Consider the following 20,716-nt stretch of genomic DNA (forward strand, 5'->3'; position numbering starts at 1 on the left):
GAAAAGGTGGGCACATCCTGAAATGGATGGATGTTTACAACAGAGACTTGGTATTCAAAGTGTGTCAGTGTATACTGTATGTGTCACACTGGATAAAAGGGGAATTCTAAATTTCAAGGAATGAACCTTTCAAAAGTTTAATGTTTTTGTTTTTACACCATAGATTTGATTTGACTTTATGTTTCATGCCATTCTGTGAGTGATGAAACACACAGAGGTGTATGTCCAAAAAGTCACTCAACTACTTAATCCTTTTCAATCCTAATTTCTACTAAGACACTTTTACATGTTTTGTTAGTTTTTTACTAAAAACCGCTCACCAAATGAATAAAGTGGAAAAATGATGTTATTTGATGTTATTTCTTTGGAAACCTTTACTGGATATTGTTTATGAAGTTTTAACCAGAACTATAATTGTTAACATAGCAACTGCTGGCCAGTTTAATTAAAAAATGTCATGTTTCAGTCATCATATTGAAACATAATGTGGTAGCAATATACAATGAAAATGTTTATCTTCTGAGCGTGATGGGAAAACACTTTTAGGAACAGCTGCAGATCTTCTTTTCTCTCAAGGTAACAAAATATATAAGGCGCATTTCTGTGGCAAAATTTTGTTTTATTAAACCAGATTTTAATAAAATGCATGCAATTCATTTCTAAAAACAAAAAAATGCATCATCACACTTTGGCTGTATATTCATAACGTGTTTAAAAACAAAAGTTTATTACAAAAGATTTCATTCTTGCATTATGTAATGCATTTGTTATGGAACATTTCTCATCAATGATTCGTTAAATAAGAGTCAAGACTTTAATGTCATGGGATTTAAGAACGTTACACTCTCTTCAACTTTCTAAGCAATAGTTCTGAACAGTATCCTGTTGTTTTACAGGTTTATTGCATGAGCATTTTTGTACTTGATTAAAACGTAAAAAGCAGAATGCCCTCTGCTAGTGTCAAAGTGTGGAACTACGTTGTGGCTCCGGACTCATTTTTGGCTGTAAACACAAAGCTCCCTCTGGATAGAACTTGAAAACAAGTTCACCAGAAAATCTGGGCTCTCAACACCATGTAAAAGATGTTCCTCCATCTCTTTTATCATCTCCTTCTCCAGCTGCCTCATACCTTCTGTGATCTTCCTTCCTCTGTCCTACAGAGGAAAAAACACAAGTTGCACACGTTCAGAAAAAAGGTCCATAAAAGACAAAATAATAATAATAATTTTACATAAATCGCAGGCTTGAATTGAATTAAACTGTAAAACCTTGTGGGACTCAATGATGGCAGCCACCAGTTCATGTTTGACAAACAACTCGTGCTTGCGGTCAGGCTTGCTCTGAAAGCGGGGTTTCTTCTTCACAGGGTCATCTAGGCCGTAACTCGGGGAAGACGTCTCCTTTAACGGATGGAGGTTTTTCACGAAAATGAACGGTTTGAATACAGACCTGTTGTTACAAAAGAAGAACCCAGCAGATCATCAGTAGAAATGCATTGGAAGAGTGCTTTAAGCGCTAAAATAAGAATAAGTACTATACCTTTCAGGATCTGGAGTTGCTGTAAAATAGTGAACCCCTGGCAGATCAGGATCCGTGGGTATCACAGACACCATACTTCCTGTGGTCATGAACATGCCTTCCATGTTGATGCCACTATCTTTATCCCTCAGGATATCCATCATTGTCTCCGCTGTGATATGACCTTCAGTGAATAAAATCACACCAGTGGTGCAGATTATGTAACCTTTGTCCTCCTGTGACCCCAATTTTTCTGAGTGTGTTCATTGACTAACCGTTGCTCTTTTCCAGCAACTTCTTCCCCTCACAGTATCGGCTCCCAGAGGCTTCTATTCTGGCTGTAGTCATAAAGGAGTAGATCGTGGCAAAGTTGAACTCAGTCTTCCCATCCCACCAGCCCTTACTTTGGGCATACGCCCTCATTTCAGGATGCTCCTTGTCTATCCTAGTGGTGATGCCATACTGGTTTGAGATGTTGCGATATCCACCTGTAGAAGAGCAAAACATGAGCAGTCACTAAAATTAAACCATACACATGTAACACACTCCAAACAGCATAATTTTTATTAGAGCAAATCTAAAAGCATTTATTCTCATTTAGTAAATCTATTTTACACTAACATTCCTTTACTGAGGTAAAAAAAAACAAAAAAAACAACAAAAAAAACAAACAACAACCATCCTTTAAATGTTAGAAAGTATTCTGAATAGGACAGCCAGCACTCTCTGGTGGTCAAAATGTGTAAGTACATCTAGGACAGGTTTTGGTCTTGTTAAATCTCTCACACACCTCTTTCTTTCCAGATATACCGAAATTAAAAGCTGAGACTTTGCCCTTTAATGTAGTACCCACTATTTTATTCCAAAGGACATAAAATGTGTGTAATTTTTGTATTTGTTCTAATGCCACGTATAGACTAATATATCTAATCTACTTAAATTATCAGTGTAAATATCCAACTAATGTGTATTTTGTTATGAGGCTTACCTCTTGAGGCCTGTAAAATTTGCAGACTGCAGAGTAGTGAGCGATTCAGTCCTTTTGTGCTTTTTATGCCTTTTAATAACCATAAATGTGCACACACTGAGAATATTTCATCATCTTCTCTTCTGAATTTAACAGCTCCCATCCATTATTCTTTTTACTACTACTTATCACAAATATTATATAAAAGTTACTGGTCTATTTAGGGAGTTTACTTTCCCAGAGTATTCCCTGAATTGGCCAAGGAAGTGTTATGTTCAGAGTGAACTTTTTCTTTCCAATTACCTTCGACTCTTTCTGCTGCCCAGTACTTTCCTGACGTTTCTAGGAGCCATGCTTCCTTCCTGTCTGAGATGAGGAAGCTGTTGTGGTAGGTGAAGCTACTTTCATCCTCCATGCACGATCCTCCCTGACCATACTTCTCCAGCAGCTCGGTGATAACGGTCACTGCTTTCTCAGCTGTATCAGCTCTCTCAAGTCCAAGCCTGTGAAATTGACAAACAAAATTATAAGTATAAAGATGGAGCTTTAAAAAGCAGACAATTTCTATACAAGCGGGTTTACCTGACGAGATCCATGCCGAGGAGAGCCTCCTCGCCATCTGCGCTCTGTCGGCCCCACACTGCTTCGTTTCCAATGCACACTTGATGCTCATTTGCACCCATCTCTGCCCCCCACAGCCATGCTGGTTTGCTCAATACAACTGCATAAGTGTGGACGACCTGCTCAATCTCTATATATGTGCACTTTTCACAAAAAGAAGAACACACAAGGGCAAAAGGTATTAATGGTTATCAGCTGGGACGCTAAGCAAGGAGTAGCACTGTGATAGACTGAAGGTTGGAGGGCAATGATATGGTCTCTTTATTACCTACCTCAACCTTCTCCCCTGCAGCATAGTCTGCGGCAGGAAAATACACAACCTCCTGGACTTCATCGCAAGGCCTGTCAGAGTTTTTCCCAAAAATGATGCGCTGTCCCTCAGTGGATGGGGGCAGAGCCACAAAGGTGTCACACGAAGATGGGCGCATATTAATCCCAAACTATCTAAAAGAAAGGTCTTAGTTGTCCAAAACAGTTTTCACTGGTGCTCAGATTTAGCAGATGTAGTAAACCGTAAACACACAAAGTCACTTGTAAGCCCTGTAATGTTAATATACTGATGGCGTATAGCGCTGAATAGCACATAAGCAGACTTACCCAGCGTTGTTACCATCAGTTTCTATTCTCGTGCGTTTCTTTCGTCTGTCAAAGTTCACAAACGCGGAAACAGTGCAGTCACGTGACCGAGATGAAGTCAGTTTCGTTTTCGTAGTTAAAAGAATTGCGCACAACCGTTGCTGTCAGTTTTATTCTTATGTACGTTTCACTTCACTTTATCAAAAGAGATAAAAACATAAAAAACTAGTTTTCCAGTTTCTCAAGGGGATTAAAAAAGTTAACAGAGAGAGAGAGAGTAATTGTGTTTAAGCCTGTGAGAATAAAAAGGTTTTAAGTTTTCTTTTTTTCATTCAGATGCTTAGTTCAATTCAGACACTTTTCTTATTGAACTCAGGTCAGCAGGCACATGTTTCAGGACCACAGATCTGCACCTGATGACCCGAGAAGTCTAGTTGGATGATAAGCACTGAACAAGTCATTAGTCCTAATGTACTGGGTGGCCAAACCATTGACAGTTTTTTTTTTATTAATTATTAATTAATTAGTAATTAGTAATTTGAATAGTATTTTCACATTCCCGCGTAAGGACTATGACTGCTGCTTTCTGAGCAAGATTAAATCATTCTTCTAATGATCCTACAAAAAACAACAACAACAACAAAAACAGCATTGTAGTAATCTAACTTGCTTGATATGAACGCATGGACCAAAGGCAGTTTCAGATAAGAATGTAACTTTTGATGTATTTTTCTGGCGATAGAAATAAATTCTGGTGACCTTACTAATATGATTAGCAAATTTGAGGTCACTGACAAATACGTCCAACGTCAAAGAATAGTACGAAACCCATAATGTATTTTTGATTTGGGTTTTTATATACATAAAACGGCACACGCACAACTGCAGAGCTGCCTTTATTTCAGTCTCTATCTTTACATTTTCCAAATACTGTGGCTGCAGTTTAGTCAACACTGTGTCACGTGATTTTTGCCATCCCACAGACCAATCAAGCTGCGTGCCTGAATACGTCACGTGACACCAATACAAACCCATCTTCGTAACAGCGGTTCTGTTTACATGCCGAGGAAGCTACGCTACTACCTGCGTTAGCTAAACGTTTTTAACTCAGCTAACGCTATTGGCTCGCCACCATGGGGAAGTCATTTGCTAATTTTATGTGTAAGAAGGATTTTCATCCTGCATCGAAGTCAAATATCAAAAAGGTAACTGCTTGATAACTGTTGACGCTGCTGAAACTACTGAACGCAAGATTAGCTTCCTAGCTACTGCTACTAGCCTAGCTCGCTACGTCTCAAAAGCTTACACTATGGCGACTGTCTTATGAGCTGACTGCTAATTGTTGGCTTCAGTGAGTAATTTTATTTAGTCTGTTTTATGTGAACCATAAGGTTGGATAAACCAACAAAGTTAGCTGGTAGAGATGTTTTATAAAACTAGGAAGAGTGAGTGCTTTAGCTTCCCTGCGATCTTTAGCGACAGAGTGAACATTAATACTCTGAACCTTAGCTTTCAGTCACATGCTGCTCATTTGAAGTCTGGCCAGATGTGACCATTTATTTACTTTTATGTTGTTTCTTTTCATATTTGCTTACTGTTGGATGCACTTTTGACTACTTGATTCAATGTGAGTGTTTGAAAGTTATAGTATTGGCATCCATAGTGTATAGGGTGGGTTTGATTGTGCACTTCTGATGCAGTAGTTTAACAGCCAAAATGGTTACTTTGAGATACTAAAGATACTATCACAGAGGGCGGATTGGTATTTAGTGTTTATTCTTTTCTTAAGTGTTTAAAAGCAATCAAAATTGTTGCTGATCCAACTTCTTTAAGCAAACTAACCATTTCGTGATATTAAAAAAATCGTCTTTAGTTTAATATGGATTGAAGGGTTGGTAGTAGGTATATGTATATGATTTGCCTTTAAAAGTTTTAATTCAATTCTGTTTTATTTATATAGCGCCACATCACAACAGTGGCCTCAAGGCACTTTATACTGTAAGGTACAGACGCTATAATATTCCAAAGAAAACGCCAAGAGCAACCGCGTTGGTAACAGTGGGAAGCAAAAACTCCCTTTAAACAGGAAGAAATCGCCAGTAGAAGCAGGCTCAGAGAGGCTGCTGTGACCGGTTGGAGGTGAAGGGCAAATTTTATTTTTGCTGCTTCTGGTCCAAAGTTTGGACATTTATAATGATTGTTGTAAAATTTAGTCATCAATATATCAAATACTGAAAAATTTCTTGAAAATTCCTGAAACTTTCACTAACTGTTCTTACCACAAAGAGGGGAAAGTAAATCAGGATCTGTATTTTGAGATAGATACATCAAAACATCTGATATTTGGCTCATTAAAATTCAAAAAACAAATAAATAAATCAGTCCTGTAAAGTATCAAATTTGAGTGCATACAAAAACAGTGATTCACATTGCAAAAGACAGCTGGTGATGAGTTTTGAATGGTATATAGTTGTATTTCACAATAATAATAAAAATAAAACAAATATAATACTTTTTTAAATGAAAGTCTTTGTCACAAAAATAAAGAAGAAATGGAAAAAATGTGACAAGTTGTACAACTAAATAAAAATATCAGCAAATAGTCTAATCCAAATAGAACAACATTCGTTTCCAGATCGCCCACAATGACTTTTCTCTTTCTTTCTTTCTGTTGTAGGTATGGATAGCAGAACAGAAGCTGACCTTCGAGAAGAAGAAGCAAGAAGACCTAATGCAGGCATATCTGAAAGAGCAAGACACTTACAACAACAGGTTAGATAAATACCCAGGAAGATACCTGAAAGAACACGTACAACGTGCGTTTTTGTACACTTATAATTGAATATTGAATATTTTACTCAGTAAATTGAAAACTTTTCTTTTGCAAGAACAAAATCTACTCATCTAATCATTGTCTTGCAACATCCTCCAACGTCTTATTTGTAAATGTTGATAAATACTGTTTAAATAATAATCGCTTTTTTACCTAAAGGTTGTTGATGGGTGATGATCGTGTTAAAAATGGCCTTAATTTCATGTATGAGGCTCCACCTGGAGCATCCAAAGGTATGTGGTATTTTATGAAACAACTGTAATGTGTGATAAAGATCTCAATTCTGAAAATGTGGTTGTTAAGAAAAAACATTCCTTGTGATTTAAATGCTTGTTCCTTTTTATTTTCTCCTCATAACTGTCTTCTGTCCTGAAGAGGAAAAGAAAGAGGTAAAGTAAAATTTTACTGTAATCATTGTTTCAGACCAGGTGTGGGGATAATTTAAGTGAACACAAATGTGTTGTTGTCTGTAACTCACAGACCTACATTAGAAATAATTATTTTAAAAAACCCTATGGTTAAACATCATAAACTGTGTTTTCAGGGAAAAAAAATCTTATAAATGCATTGCAAACTATATGTTCCGGGTGACCCTAAAACTATAAATATAAACTAATGCTTTTACCTTTATATTCAGTTACTTGTATGTGCATGATGGTTTGGTAGGAAACAACTTATATAGGTTCATTCATTTATAATAAGAAAAGTTACTAAAATTTGTAATGAAAGACTTCTGACTTTCAGGAGGGGGAGGAAGAGTACAAATTTGAGTGGCAGAAAGGAGCTCCTAGAGAGAAGTAAGTGGTTGATTTTCATACACAATGAAGTTTTCTGCATTACTGCCAGAATTTGCGTTGCTTTTTAAATTGTATCTTTTTAGGTATGCAAAGGATGACATGAATATTAGAGATCAGCCCTTTGGAATCCAGGTGTGTAATGAGTTTAAATTTATATTGCACAAATAATCTCCCAGCCTGGCAGTTAATGTGTAAAGCTGCTTTCACACATAAACTTGGGAGAATTTCAGGAGCGTCAGGTTGGGATGTTTTCCACAGTTGCCCTTTCTCACATGTAGCGCACAGCAGGAAACTGTCTGCTTTAGACACGTTTGCACTACTGGAAATAAACCGTGTGGTTTAGGTGAAGAAGCTGCATGGGTAGAGCATGCAGGAGGTAGGACATAGGACAACCACTTTTCACATGTGCCTGTGTCGGGTAAGTCCTTGAAAAGTTCAGGGCTGCAGTTTATTTGTGGAAAATGGCTTAAGAGTCATGTTAAGCAAGTGACAAAAGAAATTATGTTAAATTTATGCATTCAAATCCTACAAATGAACCTTTTAGAAAAATCCCTCTCTGTAGCCTATGACTAGAGAGTCAGCTGTAGACAGTTATTTGTTTTTGTTTTTTAGAGGATCAGAAGCTAAAGAGAAAATGGCAAACACCGTCTTATGAATTATCTCTGTGAATTATGGTGTATTTTTCTTTTAATTAAAGGGTTGCATGTGCCTCCAGTGTTCGGTCAATTCTAATTTCTGTTATTGCCCAACTTTCCAAGGTGCGCAACGTGAGATGCATCAAATGTCACAAATGGGGCCACGTGAACACGGACAGAGAGTGTCCTCTGTTCGGACTGTCGGGTATCAATGCCAGCTCTATGACCTCAGAGGATGGCGCAGGTAAATACGTTTTTTTTGTTTGTTTGTTTTTTAATCTTTTAAATGAGAAATTCTGTGTTAACGCTGCTTTGACATCTATATAAAGACACTACTATTATTGTTGGGTACAGTTTTTTTTATTTTATGGCAGGATAGTCAATAATGAGTTTAGCTGTAGTTCACATATACAGAATCTTTTTGCAGTGGAAAAACTAGAATAATTATTACTACAAAAGAATAAAGCGCCAGAAAATTTGCGAGCACTGGGAAGCTTTGTCTGTCACACGATTCGCAGCAGGTACACCGACTGTATCGTCCCTCTCTGGCTTCTGCTGGAGCTCCCGGCCTTGAGCTGATTCTGACTTGTGCAATCAGCCAGTTGAGTAGTAAAGTAATAATGTTTACCCTGGGAGAGTCCAGTCAGTGGTGTTGATGGTGGAGTGCTGTAATGGTCCCCCTCCTGTGCCGGGAGAAAAAATGTAATTATTGTGTATTCTGATTCCCTTAACTGCTGCTTTGGCAGAGAATGATATTGTATGATTTGCTCAGCCGGAAGTGGAGTGAGTTGATTTGATGTCCCATTCTGTTAACAAAGCCGCCTCTGAAATTCCCACTGTGGAGATAGTGGATGGTATGGCTCTGACATCAATGGGACTCTGAGGCTGTGATTTGTGCCAACAGGTCCGTCGATGCACCCCTCGGAGTTAATGGCGGAGATGCGAAACAGTGGGTTTGCTCTGAAAAAATCTGTCCTTGGTAGGAATTCAACTGTTTGCGATCCATTGCAGGTAATTGTGTCTCACACTGTCATCTCCGTGCACACAGGACAATATACGAACACACACGTACTGTAAACTATACCCTTGAACGGGAGAGAGAATAACTAACTACAAATGTGGTTTGTCTTTTGATCGAATAGATTTGTAGAAAAGTGTAAAATAAAAATCAGATAAGTAGATTTAATAAAGAAGTATTGTCACTGTCAAAGCCGATCAATGTAGATTTATTGTCAGGGCTTATATTTATTCATAAATTGTAATGTTATGTGTGGTTTGTGATATTTCAGGATTATGTGGCCAGTGAGGAAGAGGAAGACCCCGAAGTGGAATTCCTGAAATCTCTAACAACCAAGCAAAAACAGAAACTCCTCAGGTGAAAAACCTGCACATATGATCACTTTTATTTTATTAAATAAAATGTGAATATTTAGACAAAATTTAAAACATGGTCTGTTATATTTTAGTGTCTATAGCTATTGTAGGCTCAGTTTCCCTATTATGTTTATATTACATTTAGTTTTTTATGTCTTGTGTCTTAATGCATTTTTTTTTTAAATAATGCAATCACTACATTTTCCGTTTCTGGTGAAGTGTTTAACTCCAATCTCTGCAAACATTGTGCCTAATCAGAATTTATTATGCACAAATTAAATGTCCGCTGCGTCACTGAAGAATTTTAATTGAATGCTTGTTTTCCTTTATTTTTTGTTTTGCAGAAAACTGGATCGGCTAGAAAAGCAGAAGGCAAAGAAAAAGAAGAGCAAAAAACAGAAGAAGAAGAGCAAAAGAAAACACAAGAAAAAGCATGAAAGCAGCGACAGCTCGAGTGACTCCTCCAGTGGCAGCAGCAGTGATGATAGTGGCTCAGATTCAGACAGTCATAGCAAGTCCAAGAGCCAGAAGAGAAAGAAGAACAAGAAAAAAGATTCCTGTCGGGATAACAGCTCTGAGAGCGAGCGACAAGTCAAGAGTCAGAGAAAGGCCTCTTCTCACAGGAGCAGGTCACCGAGCCCTCGCACTGGACAGAAGCAGACTAAAGAGGAGTCTGGAGATTATAGACAAACAAGGATAGAGAGGGGAAGGAGCAGGAGTCGGAATCGCAGCCCCAAGAACGCGATCACGCTGGAAGAAGGTCAAGAGAGAAAGAGGCACAACAGCAGGGACAGGCAGAGACCTAGCAGCTCCAAGTCTGGCTTGGTCAGAAGTAGAAGCCACGAGAGAGGCAGGGAGGACGAAGGTAAAGACAGACGTCACAGTAGAGATGGTGAGAGGAACAGAAGTAGCACAGAAGGAAGGAAAGGCAGAACAGCAGATGGGAGGAGCAGAAGCAGAGAAAGGAGAAGAGAAAGGGAGGGCAGAGAAAGAAGCAGGAGTAAGAGTAGGGAGAGAAGAGACAGAAGTGGGGACAGAACAAATAGAAGACACTGACCTCCTTTTTTTAAGCTTGTTTTTCCTGCATATAGAACTAGAGGAAAAGGAAAATCTCATGCATGTCTCTTGCACTATCTATTAAGTAGTGATTTTTGTTATGCATGTAGATTCCCTTTATTTAAATAGAAGAAATTGTGTGTGGATTTCCGTTTCTTCCAGCAGAGGGAAGCAGTCAACAGAAAATATCTAGATGCATGTCAGTGCACACTGATGCTGTTTTGTACTGTATGAAAGGGTCTAAATGAATTGGTTACCATTAAAAGCAATTTGCATCTGATCCATTGATGGGAAAATGTTGGACTCCTTTTCAGGGTCACTACCAAAAATAATAATAATAATAATAAAATTCATCTGATGCAATTTTTAAATCGTACTTTTATGATTGTGTTTGTGAAAATTGTTTCGATTTTTTTTTTGTTAAAAGCAGGACTGTTATTTTCTGATTAAATATTTAAATCAATTAGTTTATGGAGTTATTTATCGTGATGTTTAAGTTTAATGTCAAATTTCATGAAAGTGAAGACGTGGACTGATGAGCCGTCAGTCTTTATACCCGTGTGTTTTCTTTATGCTCTGGACACCTCATAGAAATTTCATACACTTTTTTTTAATCCACAAATTATTATTATTATTATTATTTTATTTTTTTAGTAATGGGCACAAACATTTAAGACCAGTTTCCCCGAATTTTAATGGCCTTTAAAGTGCGTTATCCCTGAATCTCTGTAAAACGCTCGTTGGGCTTTTTCCGGGCGTTAAATGAAAATAGACAAAGAATAATTTGTGTACAAATAGCCAGCGAGCATAGTAACACCCAATAATAACAATAAGGCATGCAGTAGATGTGTATAAATTAAGGCAGTTACAATTGCAGTTATTTCATTGGCTACTTTTACATGAGACATTTACATTAAATATAACCTGTAGAGTTTTAATGAATTTTTGTAGCGATTTTTCTTTGACATTTAGAGTTACAAATTGCAGATTTTGCAAACTGTTTTGATGTCGATAAAAAAAATGACACATTTTGCCTCCCCCCCAAAATAATAATAATAAAAATATGGAGGGGGAAAAAAACAGTTGCTGAACGTGTCGACAAAATATTAAATTTCAGCGTTATTATTTAGGCTGTTTATATCTTTTTTGATTAAATTCAGATTGGAAATGTAGTAATTTGATAGTTTTCACTTTCTGCCCGTTTCCTTGAAGCCGCTGCTACACAAAAGGAAATGAAAATAATTTCCCTCCTATTGCCTTCTGGTCAATTTAACATCCTCCTTAAAAAGAAAAGGGGAAAAAAGAGGGTGTCTGGATGAGATGCTTTTCCGTGACGTATCCCTAGTCCTGGATTCATGCTGTAATTATTCCCCGGCCTTTTCTTTGAGAGTCGGACGCTGCACTGGGTAAGCACAAAGAAGTCAGAGAGCATCCTTGAACCCTTTCAGTGCGGGGCCACTGATATTCAAATAACATGCAGCTACCGTTTGACTGCGCCGTGCAAAGAGCATTTTAAAATTCAACATTTGCATGTGACTCTTTGCCCCCTGTCTTTTTCTGAAGTTTAAAAAACTGTTCCCATAACGTGTTTCTGTCAAAGAGAAAGAAGCCACATCCTTATTCTCAGTCCATCGATTGCTATGCAAATGAAAGCAGTTAATTTGGACAATTAGAATAAATATTCGGGGACCTTTGTCAGCGAACCCCCTTGGAAACCCCTCGATAAAGTGAAACCGAACAAAAGATGTCTCGGAGATTAATTAGATATTTGATAAGACACGAATCCCTAATCGCAAATACAAGACACATGGGGCTGCGATGTGCTCCAAGTCATAATTAATACCATTTAACAAGATTTTCATTTGGGCATGAAATGTCTTTTCCGGGGCATTAAACATTGATTTATTCCATAGAGGAAATAGTTAAAGTCGACGTATTGTAGGTGATTTTAAGAAGGGAAAAAAAAAGCCTGTGATGAGCTGTCACACTTTTAAAAAGTAAAAAAATAAAAAATATATATTTTTAGATTTAAACCTAATAAATAAACAAAAAATATATAAACTCTACATCACACACTTAAAGCCTTTTTTAAGATGTTTTAATTACGATAAAATGAAAGCCTTATACGTGTGACTTTATACAGGTAAACATTTATATATAGATAATTTTTTTTAGCAAAGAAATAAAATGGTTAACCAAAGTTTAAAAAGCCGTGTACATACATATCCACAAAGTGCGTCGAAAGTAAACTCCCTGATTTCCAGGATACCAACACGAATAAAACAATCATAGCCTAACATTTACATGAAAATAACACATAGTTTAGTCGTCAATATACAAGGTGTAACTCACATTGTCCAACCAAAGTTCAACAGGTTTCGCGCATTAGCAAACATCCATTTCATTTTCAAGCTGTCTCCCTCAAATTTTCTGAAGGCCTACAGTAAATCACTCTTTTTTTCTTTCTTTCTTTTTTTGTAAAGATGAATTTACGAATGAAATACTCGTCACGCCTGTGCAGAATATATATATTTTTTTTAGATTTTGCTATCGCTTCTCGAAACATTTTCCCCTTTACTGTCCGTCAGATAAGACCCGTTTTCATTGCTGTGCAGTTTGTGTTTTTTATTATTATTATTATTATTATTTTTTGTGTGTTTTTTGTTTTAATCTGGATTGATTTTTGGGAGATGCCTCAGGGTTCGTCGTGAGGAGACGGATCCTTAACAGTAATTCTGGGGTTCACCCCTTCCAAAATAAGTTCTGGGGACTCGGACCTCGGGGTCTCCAGGTTACTGGTGTCGGTGTCACTGTCGCTCCCCTTTTTGCCTCCTCCACCTGCCGTGTGAGTTTTGATGTGCTTGCTCAAATGATCACTCCGCATAAAGCGCTTGTTACAAACCGGGCAAGCAAACCTTTTCTCGCCGGTGTGGGTGCGCAGATGTCTCTGGAGCTCGTCGGACCGAGTGAACCTTTTGCCACAGAAAAGCCAGTTGCAGACAAAAGGCCGCTCGCCGGTGTGCCATCTCAAATGCGCTTTGAGGTGAGAAGTCTTTCCGTACACTTTACCGCAGCCGGGAATGTGGCAGCTGTGGAGTCCCTTTCTCCGCAGGCTGGCCCCGGCGGGTCCCAGCCGCTCAGCCTCCTGGCAGTTCGGGCAGTCGCATGTTGCTCTGCCAGAGTACCTCCTGGACGACCTCGAGGAGCTACTTATTCCTGAACTGCCCCCTGAAATCATGGCGTTGGCGGCAGAAGCGTCTGTGTAAGAGGGGATGACTGTTTTGAAACCGTCCTGCGTTAACAGGTGCTGGCTGGTGGACAGTAGGTGAGACGCAGAGGGGCTGATTCCAGTGGAGCTAAACGCCGAGTGGGTCAGCGAGGAGAAGTCCGGGTTGTAGCCACTGAGCTGGGAGTGGATAGCCTGCGGGGTGCCGGAGTGCAGAGAGGTCTGAAGGGTGCTCGCGGGGTTCTGGACATCGAGCCACGACCCGGGATTTGTGTGAACGTCCCACCACGAGGACGCACCATTGGTAACGTCACCGGAGATGGTTGAGTGGAACCCCGACTTGTACCACGACTCGTAGGGGTGCGCCATCCCCACGCGCGGGTACAGAGTCTCTGCTGATGTGTGGACTTTGGAGATAAAAGCTGACTGTCCAGATTCCTGGGTCGTGACGCTGGCGGAGTTGGAAAACAGACCGCTGTACTCTGTGGAAAACGCAGACGAGGTCGGGGAGGTGGAGGCTAAGCAAAAGGCGCTGTTGCTCGTGCCACTGGTCTGTGTTAGTCCTGTCGAAGCGCGGCTCGTCGCTACCGTGAAACCGGGCAGACTGGATCCCAAGTTGCAGCTGGAGGAGGATCTTTTCCACGGGTGAAATCCACCTTTCGAGAAAGCGCTGGAGTCAGGTAAAGTTGTAAGAGGACTGGTGTTGCCAATTTTGTTACAAGTTGCAGCCAGCATCGCTAGAGGTGTAGTTCCAAACCGTGGTTCTTCCTGGGTGGAAAAAAAAAGAAACACACAAACACACAGACACACACACACATGGGCTTAGAACAGAGAATAACAAACGAGAAAATGAGGAAAAATCATTTCGCTTGGCTTGGAGAGCACTCAGCATACATGACTAAAATTAATTAAATACGACAAAATTTCATAACTTTACTGAAACGTCTTTGGAAGCGAATGAACCCGAGATTTTCTTCTTAAATGTGTGCATGTATACAGAGTGCGTAACATATAAGCAAAGCAAGGTAAGAAATAAAAGTGTTCATCGAGTTTCTAAACATATTAAGAAAATCTTTAAACGACTGCAAAGTTTCATCTCCATGTTTTATACGTTTTGTCCAAGATTAAAAGTTTTAATTGTAGTAACTGAGAAAATTATAAATTCTAGCCGTGGAAAACACGCGTGTTTTGAAAAGCAACAAACACATCCCGCCGCACAGCAAAGTAAGCGGCGACAACTTTACGCGCAACTTCTGTGCTTGGACACAAAGTCAGACTCACCCCAAGTATAGACGTAGCCATATCCAGGGTCTGTGCTGTGATGAGAGGGTTCGCGATTTCAGTGCTGTATGGCTCCAATTTGTGTCAGATTTACCGTGTTGACTCAGGTCACACGGTTTCTCTCTTGGCTCGCAGCTCCCAACACTACCTAGTTGTAGCGAGCGTGTTCTTTGAAGTACAGCTGGCGAGGACGCGCAGCCAATCTGATAGCTGCATTCATGGCCGGGGTTTCAAGTCGGCCAATGAGAGAGCCGACCACAGACAGAAACACCAAAAACCCCGCCGTCAATCATCTGTTTGTGCAGCCTCCGGCCAGACTGTCATACAAGACACGATTTGGTGTTTTTTCTTTTTTTTAAATGCATACAGTTATTTTTATGTATTCTCACACGAAGGCTCAATGTCTCCTTTCATTGCAGAATAGAGTTTTTTAACACGTCAGTTCTCCAAGAGGTAAGCGTTTCACTAATTCTCTAAGGCTTTTGTAGATTGCGGCTTCTAAGGTGCAGCTCCAGGTTTTCCCTTCTGATTTTTTTTTTTTTTAATATTCAGATCATGCGCAACACGTCATTGAGAAATTGTTGATTTAAGCGCAGACTGTATGCTTGTGAAAGATAACTCGGAGATGGCTTTATCAGAGCGGTCTGCAGAAGTGCAAGCGCAAGTGCAAGCTGCTGCGTGTTAGGCACGGTGGGAAACGACTGGGGTTTTAAAGTGGTTGTGTTTATATTGGGAAATCAGAGACGGATTAAAGTTTAGCCAAGAAGTCCAGAAACAGGCCTGACAGCGCAGATCTCCACTTTTCCGAGCGCAGTTAGATTATTTACGAGCCTGCTGCATTCGAGTGACTTTATAGGTGAAGGAAAGCAGATTCATCCAAGACTCGCAATTAATCAGTTAACTTTTTTTTCCAGCCAAAATCTTCACTTATTTGTGCCTATGCTCGTGTTTGCGCGCGCCAGTGCCACACGCATACCTCCCTGCCCACTTGTTTGGGGGGTGGAGGGACGCAGGTGAGGGGTTAATTAAAAATGACAGCTCACCTGATAAGTGAAAGCAGTAGATCTGTTTTAAAAGACAAGTATTTTATAGTGGGGGGGGGGGGGGGGGGGGGGGAGAGAGAGAGAGAGAGAGAGAAGTTTCAGTATCCAGGAGATTCCTGCTGTAAGGCCGCCAGTCATCTCCATTAAACCGATTTATTAACGCGATGTCTTCATTGTAGCTGAGAAATATTTTTTTTTAACATCAGCCCAATCCCACATTTAATTAAATTGCGGACAATAAAGAGGATGCCGCGTTTCGCCAGTTTCTTCTTCTTCTTTTTATTATTACTATTCTCCTTTCTCTAAACTCGAGACTTTTATTTTTCTCCCTTTGAATATAACAATTCAATAAAGCCGCATATTTCATAGCTTGTTAAAAACGCTCAGGGATAATGGCATAATGTAAAATTGACCTGCTCTGATGTGAATCATCATCCTTTTAAAAGTTAAAGCAATTTTCCAGAGAAAGGCTTGACCGAAAGATGTGCATTACTGTATTCAAAACGCGCAAATAATGCTCTATTATAGAGTGTGAATGCTGCCAGTAAACACAGGCGCAATTTGTTCAAATACTCTTTTTTTTCTTCTTTTTTTTTGCTTTAAAGCCCCACCTTTAGAAGGGTGAATAAAAATCAGTCTCATCAAACAGGCTACTTGGCGCTGCCAAGAAAATGGAATCATTTTTTGCAATCATGACAATTTGGCAGAGTGCTGTTAACAGTATTAAGCGTTTATTCTACATAAGCACAGTTTATTGTTGCTAAAGAAGTTAAATGAGTCTGAGGATTAAATGAAATTTAATGTAAGCGTTTATAATTTTTTTTTCCTGCATGAAAAATATCTTCACCCTGCAATTAATTTCAGATTACCATTATTTCTTAGTTTTGTTTACTATAATGTTTGTAATGAATTATATAGTTAAAATGAAATCGGCTATTGTTGTTCTTATATTAATATTTCTTATTCATAATAATAATAATGTATTACTATTATAATTATTCTGATGAGCAGTGTGACCGTTCACATTGCTCCTAACAAAGAAACGTGTGTAAGAATCACAAGACCCTTGTGCACTGATAAATGTTACCCACCTATATTTTTTATTTAAATGTACTAGTACAGAAATGTTTGTGTTAGTTCCATTAACCCAGGCTGATAAAATATGGGTGGTTTTTTCATAGCATGTTTATTTGGGACAAGAGGGGAGAACATGATCTTTCCTTGTCATTCAAAGGAAAATTCTGAGTTGAATCTGTAATTCTGGACTCCATTCGTGAGCACTTCTCTGTGGCAATTAGGAGCCTATTACAAGCCATTAGATTGATCAATGTACCTTAAACAATGGGAATGATTTATTTGGTCGAACAAAACGCTCTGCATCTATTGTGATGAGTCTAAGTGGGGGTGCATCCATCAACAAAAGATAAATGATTAATTCAGACCTATTCATTTAAATTCTTTCTACAAAGCCAGCCTCACTTGCCTCAAATCCAGATTATTAGAGCCTCATTTTCTGCATGTTAAACTAGACAGGCTGCTGGATGGGGCAATGGTTTTTGGTTGTGCCCCTGTGTGCTTTAATTTGTATTTCTGCAGCGGGAAGTTTATTTGAGGATGTTTAACTAATTGTTGTAATTTCGTGTGCTCATGTGGCTACACCTGTTTCTCTCGAAAGGGGGTTGAAGTGTAAACTGTGAGTGAAAAGGATGTTATACTTTACTTCTGTGGTGCTGAAGCTGTACATCTTTTTATCTGGCAAGTCCACTTGGATCACAATATCAGAGGAAGCCCAGTTAATAGAAAATAAATGGGTACAAATATGTTAATTTGATCCTTTTTTTGTTATTTTATGGCTTTTTTGTAAAATAAATGTATAGATAACGTGTTATATATTTTGCATGGATTTCAGTTGTGTGTTTTCCATGAATTCTTATTGTTATATTAGTAACAACTAAAGAGCGACCGCAGTCAGAAAATAGATGGCATAAACTGAAGTGCATTGGGAAATTAACCACTTGACAATCAGCTTTTATTTCCATAGGAAGGTAACAAGCTATAAAACAAGGGAACAAGACAAATTTGCACAAACCTTTGAGCACTGAGACCCAACTTGTGGAAGCCCCAAGTTAGACGAGCACCAAGACTGGCGATGGAAATGTTCATTAGAAAAAGAAGAAAAATAAAATCAGACAATACAGTCTAGCCTCTGAGAAGGAAAAACTTTGCTTTTAGTAGCCACTTTTCTTCAGCACTGTAGTGCTGATCTTATAGGAGCTCATCGACCTGCATCAATATTATCGACAGCTAAATTTGGAGGTGCAGGTCAGCTCGCCAGCTTACAGTGTCAACTTTCATTTCCAGGGGCTGCAGGTTCTATTTTGAGCGCAGCGAGCGATCTGCTCAAAGTGCAGTCAACTGGTTGCATTTGAGGACTTAGCTTAGCCCATTTTCCTTCAATGAATGAGCTTTTCTTATAGCTGTAGTGGAATTCATTGGAATCTTATAGTGTGAGAAATGGCTCCAAAAAAGGTGTGTTTTGTTAAGGAACAGATTTGTTTAAAAAAAGGAAAAAACGATAGCATACCCTGTAGATTATGCAATGACAAGTGCTTTTCTGACTGCGTGCATTTCCACATTGTCTTGATTAGGGCAAGGGAGCTGATGCACCAAAGCCACCACCATTGATTGGAAGGTTTGGCACCTCGCTGAAAATAGGGATTGTTGGCCTGCCCAATGTTGGGTGAGTAAAACCTTATTTATACAGACAGGATGGGCTTCTCACTACATTTCATGTGCCCCATGTCTACTGTTGAACTGCACCGACTGTATGTAAGACAAGATGTAAGCTGCTGCATGACAAGTGCAGACAACTTCTACCTTTATTTCATTGTTCCATGAGAGTTTCTCCATGTTACACCTTTTGCATGCCTTGCTACATGGTGATAAAAATAAATAAATAAATGGCACGATTTTAAATCTGCGTGCCAGAAAGAGCCGCTCCTTGGATAACTGTGGGAAACGTTTCTGTGTTCCTGAATAACCACAACAATGTTTGAAAAGCTCTTAAATTCCTGGAGCCACATGTGTCCCTACTAGCAGGGCTCAAACTCTGCAAGAGGTTTTCAAACCAGGTCTTCCCTTGCATGCATCTTAACCCTCTCTCTAAGCTACCCATCCTTTCACAAAGGTTTCAGATGTTACCGTTGTTTCCTTTTTTGAATGTTACAGCAGAAAAGTGTCATAAGGGTAGACCTGGGGCGTCAAGCATCTGCAGCTCATAAAAACCCACGTTGATAAAAAAAAAAAAAAAGGTTAAAGTTTGCATGCCTTTTGTTTCCTCAATGTCTGGATTTATGAATGCTGAATATTACTATTAAATCAGTGGAAAAAGTAGAAAAAAATAAAAGAGCAACACCTTACATGTGGGAGCGTGCTGCATTTGAACTGAATGACAGCATGCAAAAAAAACCCTGCATTCCTCTTACTGTCTACTATTGTTTCTGTCCTTTTAATGAATGAGGGATTGGGGTTCTTGATTGGTTTTGAAAGCTCACTTATCGCTCTGCAAAGCCCATTGCTGGTCAAAGCTCAGTGTCTCAGGCAGTCTGTGAGTCAAAAGGCTGACATCACGTTTCCATGTCACACCTGATCAGACAAATCTTTTTTGTCAGCATCTACTACATCTAAGACCTTCAGCAACATCCGTGACATAGTGTAATAACAGTGCAGACCCCACCATGACTTCCCTGTAGGCCCCTTTGAGTTACAGGAAAGGCTACGGTGATACATCATGTTCTTTTTCAGCTGTCATGTTCTCATCACTTTGCCCCTCCGTGAAACTTTTTTTTTTCAGTAATTTTCAACAGAACAGTTGTTTTTTCGAGCAGTTTGGAAAGTTTTGGAAAACCAATGGCTTTTGGAAGGACATTGAAAACATTGTCCATGCTCTGTATTGTAATTAGTCAAATGAAAGTTAGTCTTACTGTTTTAGTTAAACTGTGGACAAGCTGGATTTCTTCTTCTGTTCTTTTCTTCTTCTTCTTTTTTTTTAGCAGACACTTATTACTAGAAGGAGGAGATATTTATACAAAGCCAGTTTTCTGCAGCCATTTGTTCACATGTGGTGTGTATTGGTAGCTGTTTTGAAGATTATTGCACACCATCCCATCATCTCTCTAGTGCCCAATGTTTTCGTTTCTTACCCCAGCAAAACCACAATGTCTTCCTGGGTTAAGAAGTAGAACTCACTGAGGTTGCGGCCTGCCATACCATGTTTATGTCAAAGTACAACTTGTCAACCCTCCTATGGTTTCTTCCTGAATGAACTATGTTCAGATGCCAGCCAGCTGTTAGTTGGGCGTAACTGACCACTCTTCACACATGGGAAACTCGAGAGTGTGATTCAGCCAGCCTTTCAGCTATTCCTACACTTAGACCACAGCACATGCTCACTGTGTTTACTGCCATTCTCCTGCTCATAGGCTGGAAAAAAGTTTATTCTTGTCTGTTAAGGCTTAGAGAAACACAGTATATGGTCTGCATAAAATCTCCTTCACTTCTCTTATGCTACCAATACACAGTATCTACCTTTTGCCTTATTCCGCAGCTCCATTTGCCTTAGAAGGCAATGTAAAAACAAGACAATAACTGAATAATAACCTCAGATTGGTATGCCTTATATAAGCTATGCATTTTCAGCTGTTTTTATATAGTGAGTGGAGAAATTTGTCCAACTGTGTCATTATGACAATGAATAAGACCATTTGCATGATGCTAGCCAAGATGATCA

At 39.1% G+C, this 20,716-nt stretch overlaps 4 protein-coding genes across 7 annotated transcripts in view; 2 read left to right on the plus strand and 2 right to left on the minus strand.

The window, feature by feature from the left end:
• Positions 1-598: 598 nt before the first annotated feature.
• Positions 599-3,811, minus strand: scrn3 (secernin 3). 3 transcript variants are annotated; one of them, XM_085135746.1, is made up of 8 exons: positions 3,704-3,811; positions 3,379-3,550; positions 3,068-3,249; positions 2,789-2,988; positions 1,794-2,006; positions 1,540-1,702; positions 1,269-1,449; positions 599-1,154 (listed from the first exon to the last, which is right to left on the minus strand). In XM_085135746.1, exons 2-8 carry the CDS (start codon positions 3,532-3,534, stop codon positions 993-995), a joined length of 1,257 nt encoding a protein of 418 aa, XP_084991872.1. In that variant the 5' UTR covers positions 3,535-3,550; positions 3,704-3,811; the 3' UTR covers positions 599-992. The 3 variants fall into 3 exon arrangements, with proteins under 3 accessions (XP_084991872.1, XP_084991871.1, XP_084991873.1); XM_085135745.1 differs by having other exon boundaries at positions 3,379-3,546; positions 3,704-3,803; XM_085135747.1 differs by lacking the exon at positions 3,704-3,811 and having other exon boundaries at positions 3,379-3,690.
• Positions 3,812-4,688: 877 nt separating this feature from the next.
• cirsr (corepressor of RBPJ and splicing regulator) lies at positions 4,689-10,709 on the plus strand. Its single transcript, XM_085135736.1, has 10 exons — positions 4,689-4,887; positions 6,360-6,454; positions 6,675-6,748; positions 6,891-6,904; positions 7,260-7,312; positions 7,396-7,444; positions 8,071-8,191; positions 8,852-8,958; positions 9,237-9,322; positions 9,666-10,709. Exons 1-10 carry the CDS (start codon positions 4,816-4,818, stop codon positions 10,375-10,377), a joined length of 1,383 nt encoding a protein of 460 aa, XP_084991862.1. The 5' UTR covers positions 4,689-4,815; the 3' UTR covers positions 10,378-10,709.
• A 94-nt stretch (positions 10,710-10,803) lies between these two features.
• On the minus strand, positions 10,804-15,046 carry sp9 (sp9 transcription factor). Its single transcript, XM_085135737.1, has 2 exons — positions 14,885-15,046; positions 10,804-14,371 (listed from the first exon to the last, which is right to left on the minus strand). Exons 1-2 carry the CDS (start codon positions 14,903-14,905, stop codon positions 13,073-13,075), a joined length of 1,320 nt encoding a protein of 439 aa, XP_084991863.1. The 5' UTR covers positions 14,906-15,046; the 3' UTR covers positions 10,804-13,072.
• Positions 15,047-15,996: 950 nt separating this feature from the next.
• LOC146500684 (obg-like ATPase 1) overlaps positions 15,997-20,716 on the plus strand; it is a 45,031-nt gene continuing 40,311 nt past the window's right edge. Inside the window, exons 1-2 of one of the 2 annotated variants that reach the window (XM_085135733.1) lie at positions 15,997-18,456; positions 18,576-18,667. In XM_085135733.1, coding sequence (XP_084991859.1) covers positions 18,442-18,456; positions 18,576-18,667 — 107 coding nt within the window. In that variant the 5' untranslated portion in view covers positions 15,997-18,441. The remainder of the gene's footprint in view (positions 18,457-18,575; positions 18,668-20,716) is intronic. The other variant, XM_085135734.1, reaches the window with a different exon arrangement.

This window comes from Neolamprologus multifasciatus, chromosome 16, assembly GCF_963576455.1.
Source record: "Neolamprologus multifasciatus chromosome 16, fNeoMul1.2, whole genome shotgun sequence".
Classification (NCBI taxonomy): Eukaryota; Metazoa; Chordata; class Actinopteri; order Cichliformes; family Cichlidae; genus Neolamprologus; species Neolamprologus multifasciatus.

Excerpts from the sequence above, each read along its gene's own strand:
- scrn3 (XM_085135746.1), bottom strand. The coding sequence starts at position 3,534 with ATGCGCCCATCTTCGTGTGACACCTTTGTGGCTCTGCCCCCATCCACT. Across the intron at positions 2,989-3,067 it reads CTCGGCATGGATCTCGTCAG|GCTTGGACTTGAGAGAGCTG; the intron begins GTAAACCCGCTT and ends TCAATTTCACAG. Across the intron at positions 1,703-1,793 it reads GTTGCTGGAAAAGAGCAACG|GTCATATCACAGCGGAGACA; the intron begins GTTAGTCAATGA and ends TATTCACTGAAG.
- cirsr (XM_085135736.1), top strand. The coding sequence starts at position 4,816 with ATGGGGAAGTCATTTGCTAATTTTATGTGTAAGAAGGATTTTCATCCT. Across the intron at positions 6,455-6,674 it reads CAAGACACTTACAACAACAG|GTTGTTGATGGGTGATGATC; the intron begins GTTAGATAAATA and ends TTTTACCTAAAG. Across the intron at positions 7,313-7,395 it reads AAAGGAGCTCCTAGAGAGAA|GTATGCAAAGGATGACATGA; the intron begins GTAAGTGGTTGA and ends GTATCTTTTTAG.
- sp9 (XM_085135737.1), bottom strand. The coding sequence starts at position 14,905 with ATGGCTACGTCTATACTTGGG. Across the intron at positions 14,372-14,884 it reads TGGCTACGTCTATACTTGGG|GAAGAACCACGGTTTGGAAC; the intron begins GTGAGTCTGACT and ends TTTTCCACCCAG.